The sequence below is a fragment of the Sander lucioperca genome, chromosome 8 (genome assembly GCF_008315115.2).
Source record: "Sander lucioperca isolate FBNREF2018 chromosome 8, SLUC_FBN_1.2, whole genome shotgun sequence".
Taxonomy (NCBI): Eukaryota; Metazoa; Chordata; class Actinopteri; order Perciformes; family Percidae; genus Sander; species Sander lucioperca.
The window spans coordinates 1008750-1015686 of record NC_050180.1 but is presented as its reverse complement, the minus strand read 5'-3'; the positions used below and the strand labels follow the sequence as shown (position 1 = coordinate 1015686).

General features: G+C 42.0%; 1 protein-coding gene across 38 annotated transcripts in view; it reads right to left on the bottom strand.

The window, feature by feature from the left end:
* Positions 1 to 6937, bottom strand: part of clasp1a (cytoplasmic linker associated protein 1a) — a 105619-nt gene that overhangs the window by 95997 nt on the left and 2685 nt on the right. For all 38 annotated transcript variants that reach the window (XM_031278456.2, XM_031278457.2, XM_031278463.2 and 35 more), the window contains exon 2: positions 5949 to 6649. In XM_031278456.2, coding sequence (XP_031134316.1) covers positions 5949 to 6143 — 195 coding nt within the window. In that variant the 5' untranslated portion in view covers positions 6144 to 6649. The remainder of the gene's footprint in view (positions 1 to 5948; positions 6650 to 6937) is intronic.

The window sequence follows — 6937 nt, the reverse complement described above, 5'->3', positions numbered from 1 at the left end:
TAGCGCCTTCTCCCAAGCCATGCCTACCGTTTACAGACAGACAGACAGTGAGACAGTCAACTCAACTTAAGTGTGTTTTATTGTCATTTCAACCATATACACGAAACGTTTCACCGTGGCTCAAGTGGTTACACAATTAAAATATATAAAAACAACATTATATAAAAAACAACGTACGAAACAGGCTACATTTAGTGCACACACATTATATGCTCTGTAAAGTTCAGCTAACACATAGCTACTAGCATTAGCGCTTGGTGGGCTATAAACACAGCCGTAAATTTGCGTGGAATGTAGAATGGTCGGCATTTAACAGTCACAAACTCCACCAGCAGTTAGCAGTTAGTTGGATACAAGCACCCCATTTCTGCACCAGGCAGTCCGTGTTAACACAGCCCACCTCCACTAGCTAGTCTTACCCAGTGACAGAGCAGCAGGCCTGGTAGCTGGATAGTCCGGTTCAGCCATGTTTCCACAACAACAAAAACACAGCAGTCTCTGAACTCGCGTTGGGAGTTTCGTTGAAGTTGGATGTAGTCCAGTTTGTTGTCTAATGAGCGGACACTTGCAAGCAGAATTGATGGAACAGGTGGCCGGCTAGCGTTAGCTTTCCACCTGCACACTCGTTCAATGTTCCCCGCTGATGATGTCCCTTTACCGGCCAGATGCATCGAGCAACATCGCTGGTCTCCATACCCGGCAGGCGAAACTCGTGTAGTGTGTCGAGTATTCCGTCTGTAATAAAGTGTCCTGCATATTCTCCGATCTGTACCAATGTATCCTGGTGGTACACGTGTGCGGTAGTTTGAATGGACATAATTGTTGTTCCAAAATTTCCTTCGGGATGAATAAATCTATCTATCTAAAATCTTCTGCTGAGAAGCCAGTAAGCGAGGATTCAAGATGGCTGACGCCCGTTTTGGCTCAGCAATCTTCGGAGAAAGACGACAGTCCAACCCCCTATGGGTGGGTTGAAAACATGCGGAAGTAGCTCCTACTACTGGCTGTAGTCCATTGCCTCTGGGCAAAAATGCCTCCGATGATGGAAAACAACGATTTTTGCGTCATAAGAGGCTTTTTTCCACACCCACAATATAGAGATCTCTCGTCTCAGGAGGACATGAGGGAGGGAATACTACCATGTTTCTACTGATACAAAGCTTAATGCTAAATCTGTGAAGTATCCCTTTAAAAAAGACAGCATTAAATATGGGCATTATAAGGGAATAGATTAGACAGTAGGATAGACACAAATCAACAGTCAATATTAGAGGTTTGAAGTAATATTGTTACAGCCATTGTTCAAGTATTAAGTTAGACCTCAGTCCATGCTGGCGGAAGGAGGGAGGGGGGGGTTGTGCATATGGGCTAATATACCACTTTGTTTTGTGTGAAACCGCTCAGTGAACTACATATCCGGTCTCGCTTAGTATACCTTACTTACCTACTTAGTATAGTCACCTTGCTTGCTGCTTGCATGCTTGCTTACTTACTAGCTAGCTTAGCTCTGCTACACAACACATGTAACGTTTTCTCCCCTGATGTGTTTTGTCCAGCGTCTTTTTATCAGCCGGGAAGCGAAAGAACGAGCAAGAGATGTTGGCCATTCCACACAGGTGAGTAGTCTTTCTAATGACGTATTTTCACAGTCTTATACTTCAACAGTTTTACGACAAACTGAGAATTTCTTAGACTTGCACAATTATCTTTTAAATTGACGAACATCATATGTTTAAATCATAGCTTAATTCAAACAGAATCAAATGATTGTTTGTCTCCCCCCATTCACTACTGTAGATATTTTTTTCAGAAATGACATCCGGACGGGGAGGGACTTCCCTTCTCTATTGGTGGTCCTATTATTGCCACGCCTGTAATCTGATGGAGCCACTCCGCCCAGACATGGTCGAACGACATTACAGGTGGCACCAGGTTGTCTGAGCGATCACTTCATGGCTTGTCAAACCGGAAACTGGTCCCGCCAGCCTTCATTGATTTAGTCAGTAAACTAGCTGAGCTCCCAGGCTCAGCTCTGCACAGGAAGAGGAAAAGATGAAAAAAAAATGGAGGGGAGAGGTGACGTGATGATTACTGACAAGAGCCTAACTGGTGTCCTGCAGGGGGGAAAGGTGTGAAAAAAGAGGGATGAGAGGGGAAGGGAAGTACAGATCACATCCTTGGATACCATTTCTTTATTGCAGTTTTGTAGTCCTGCAGCATTGTGAGTTGAAGGTGGCACTAAATCTGTCAAAACAAATTATGCAATTGTAGCACAGGAGGTTGCTTTAAATAAAAGTCCAGAAAATGTCTTTTTTTGTAGTATTTTCTAGCTTTTCTAATTAAATTCCTCTAAATGCCCAATTGCATTCTGTTTTGAAATCAAAGCCTGAACTTGAACGAGGAAGAGACATGAATTGAAGTACATGTACTTTTGTTAGTTTGCCATTATTGAATGGTAAACTAAAGAATGGTCCAAGGAGAAGACGGGGATGCTTCCTCTTTTATTAAATGCTCTTTAATTTGTTTTTACAATTATTTGCATAATCACTATTCTTTTTTTTTTTAGATCAACTTTTTATTGTTTTTATATTTTTGAACATACAGAACAGACAAATACAAATGAACAAGAGCAAAAACCCTCTCCCACCCCCCACCCTCGAGGAAAACAAAACAAACAAATAAAAAAAAAAACAGAAATCACACCTTGCCTAGTCACTCTCCTCTAATTCTTGTGATGCTGAGGTCATTAGGACTGATACTTGTGCTGCTGCGTTTTTCCATAAGTCTATAGTAATCCTTGCTGTAGAGAACTCAAGCATAACTATGTCTAGAAAATACGCCAACCACTATTTTATACAAAGCGAGTGGGGGGGCATAATCACTATTCTAGAGTCATACGATTATTTTGTTAAAATATTGCATTGTATGTAACTGAATACAATGACGTAAAATGTGAAGTGAAATGTAACTGAAATGAGTAAAAGACATGCAACTCAGGCAGGAGTGCAATCACACATTGTGCTCATGTGGTACTGCAAAAGTCCGAATACTGAGGTGGGCGTGGTCTCTGCATTACACAGTACAGGATGAACCACAAATTATAGAGCAGACAGAGAGCACTTCACACATCCAGCAGGGCTATGCATACAGCATGCGCAGATACGCCCAAAACATTCAAACATCTACCACACTAAATTTAGGCTAACCCTATCGACAGACTGCAGATTAACTACAAAACCATCATAGCCAAATCGATGAGCTTCTGACAAACATGCAGCCCCTCACTCACTCTTGCACCACAAATCTGCATTTAAGCAATCATTAGATGTATGCAGTCTTGTTTGGAGTTGAATTAGCAGCTGAAACCACAGCTGGGATGTGGCTGCTGACTTGACACGCCCTGAGATGGATGGGACACACATTAGGAGATCACTCTGGAAAATGACAACTGCATTGAGGAGTCTTTTCATTTGAAATTGCATGTGCATGAATCATTAAAGGACTCTATTTAGAAACAGTCAGAAAAGCCTGGCAACAGTAATCACTGATGTTCATACTTTCTGCTGATCACACAAATACCGCATCAATTCCAGTGTTTATCATAGTTTTGTGTATGTTATGGGACCTTTAGGATAGAAATGGTGAAGTGGTAGCACATTATATATTCAGGCTGGACGATTCTTACAAAGGCACTTCAGTAGAACTAATTTCTGGAAGATTCTCTAAGATTAGATTTTTTTGATATTAATGAACGTCCGTTACATTCAAGCCATTGAGTTGCTACAAAGCTAATTAAGACTATCAACTCCACACAACTCTCTCTGTATTTCTCAGTATGGCTATGTTCAGAAGATTGTGGCGTCCCGCGCAGAAACTCGAGGGCTTGTGTCATTTGGATGCGCTGACAGTTTTGTTGTCATTACTTAGAATTCCTCATGGCAGCAGCAGACACTATGCACTATAGCTTTAATTACTAGTGTTGCTGTGGAAACAACTTAATTTTGTTCAAGGTAAAACAAAATACTTTTGGATCTAGCTCATGTTATGGACCCAAACTAAACTCTATTGTAAGCTTGACATGATGTAAAATCCCTTCCAGACAGAGTTATATGTAGAAGAGTACACAGTGTCAGCTAACCAGTATGGCAGTACAACAATCCAGGCCCAATGTTTGCTATCTAAACACATAAGATATGTGCAGCAAAGAACAAATGGAATGGTTGAATGGTGCACTGAAGTTTAGGTTAGGAGAGTGTAAAAAACTGTAAAGCTCTTTATTTAAACAGTTGCTTAGTATTAGAGGCATCCACCCAAAGCACCTTCTATGGCGAATCTCTCTCTCTCTCTCTCTCTCTCTAGTTTCCACATTAGTTGCCAAGTGATCAGCTAGGCCTGTGCACAGGATACTGCCCCTCTCGGGTTAACTAACACGAGTAGTGCTGCTGGAAAAGTACAGATGTGTTTGTCTATCAGACCATAAAAAGAGGAAATGTCATCATCACCTGCTTTTGAGAGGTTGACAAACTGACTTGCCTAAGTCTTTACACATACAGTAAGAAACATAAAAATAATACTGTTATGTTTTCAAACCGTGTATCTTTTAAGCAGATTTGATGCATTTTTGAGAGAATTTTATATTCAAAATGAGTAAAGAATTTTACAATATAAACACAAAGCAAGGCCACATTTTTGTTTGGCACAATGTAGAGAGCTTTGTCTGACTCTGTTATTAAAAGTATTGACTTCTCTTTGTGAAGCCCCATATCTGCCAGCTCGGGCCTCCCAGTACCTTAAGCTGTAACCAGGCCAGATCCAATTATGCCTCTCTTGCTCCGTGTCCTAAACTCACATTTCAAACTCTCCCTAACCTCTCATCACCATTTCTCTCAGCGTGTGCCAGACTTCTGGGAGCAAAAACACGGCAGTGCAATACACGTGGTAATTTGAAGCACATCGAAAACTACAATACACAACATGGAATCTCAGCACTGCGACTGCAGAGACAGAGAGAAAAGCCTTCTCTGTCCTCGCTAAGCTACAGTTTGTAGGGCATCGAGGGCAGCCTTGGCTATGTTCAGGCAGATATCTCTCTGACATTTTAAGGCTCACATAGAGCAAAAGCAGCATATCCCGACATGAAATCAGAGCTTTAGTAAACAATGTGTTCCAACAGTTATGGCAGAAAAAGCAACCTGTGGCTGGGCGCTGAAATAACAGCTGATGTAATCACAATTTGGGGTCAGATACAATTTTGCCCTAGATTGAACTCCAAAATAAAGCACAATCAATCACAGTAGAAGAATGTGAGCCAGTTCTATAGTGAATGGAAACAATAATGCCATGTGCCTTTGCCTGGCTGGGAATGTTTTTGCTTTACTGCATGGCAAACAGTCACAAAAACAGAAAAACTGGAAATTCCTCCATTAGAAAAACTAGAAAGGACCATTACATGGCTGTACAATGACATGGAAGTGCAGTCTAAACACTGAAAAGAAACAGAAAATCCTGCCACAAGCTAACACTGTAGCATAGATGTTTTCAAGTTGCCATGTCTGGACATGTGAAAATAGATCATATCTAAATGAATGATAGCCTTGAATCAGAGATTTAAACCATAAAGTTGCTCTGAAGCCTTTATCTCAAACATGAGCATAATGAACAGTGAAATGAGCCATAACAAGCATTTACTGATAAACTGAAGACAGAACAACACTTCTAACATGCTTTTATATAAAGTCAGTCCACAATTGCGGAAAATTTCAGTTGGCGGAAAATCTTTTGTAAAATGAGGATAAAAAGTGCATACAGAGATGCCGGAGTGCAGTAATGTAGTTTTGTCTAAAACAGAATGCAAACAAGGAGTCATAAAGCTAATGTGGGTGCAGGGTGTGTGGAACCCTTGGTGCTGTCCCACAATCCCTATTGTTCACCTCGTCAGTGGAGTTTACCTTGAAGTTGCTGGAGTTGACCCAGGAGCTGGCGATGCCGTCCACCATCTTGTCCAGTGCTGTCTGATCCTGCTCCAGGTCGTGGGACTTCTCCTTGTCCAAAATGTAATCAATGATCTCCTGCCCCACCTGTAGCCGGCGGCCCATGTCCTTCTGCAGGACCTGGGCCAGGCAGTTCTCCATGCTGGGCTCCATCCTCCTGGCCTCTGATAACCAACCCCTCTGGCTTCCTCAGTCTGACTGACTGATTGCTAACTGGATACCTGCAATCCTCCACTGCTCAAAGCAGCAAGAATGACAGCTAAACAAAAGGAGCCCCAGTTAATGAGTGTTTGGCTGGGTGACCCGGAAAAAGGAAGAAAAAAGAAAGAGGCAAGTGTACACGGCTTGTATTTTTATCCCCGAGGACAGGCCTCGTCTTTGTGCCAAGTGCTAGCCCGCTAGCGAGCTAGTGGCCGTACCCAAGGGATGGATGGAGCAGGGCTTGGGGAATGGCAGCAATGCAGCATGTGTGTGTCTGGACAGCAGCTGGGGAAATTTTACTACTCCCTCCCACTTGGGTTTTTTTTCTTCTCTTCGAGGAGTCTGAGCCAAGCCGCTATAGAAGGGGTAGAAGACGTGGTTTTGGCAGCAAATGGAGATGGATGGAGAGGGCTAGCTTAGAGCTCCATTTCTTGTCCCGGGATCTGCCCTGGAGAGCCCTAGAGAATGGACAGCAGACAGCCATAGTAAATTCAATATCAAATCTCTTCATTATTAAATCCTGCGGGTACGATACAATTCATCACTCTAAATTAATTTTAAATTTGATCTTACAGTAAAAAGACAGTGGTTTATTTAATAAAACAATGTTATGCACAATATGGCCAAAAGTATGTGGACTCCTCTTGGCCACAAAAGAAAATCACAATGCTACAGCTTACAACAATATTTTAGACAACAGTCAGGCTGCATGTAACAATTACTTTCATTATGGATTAATCTGCTGC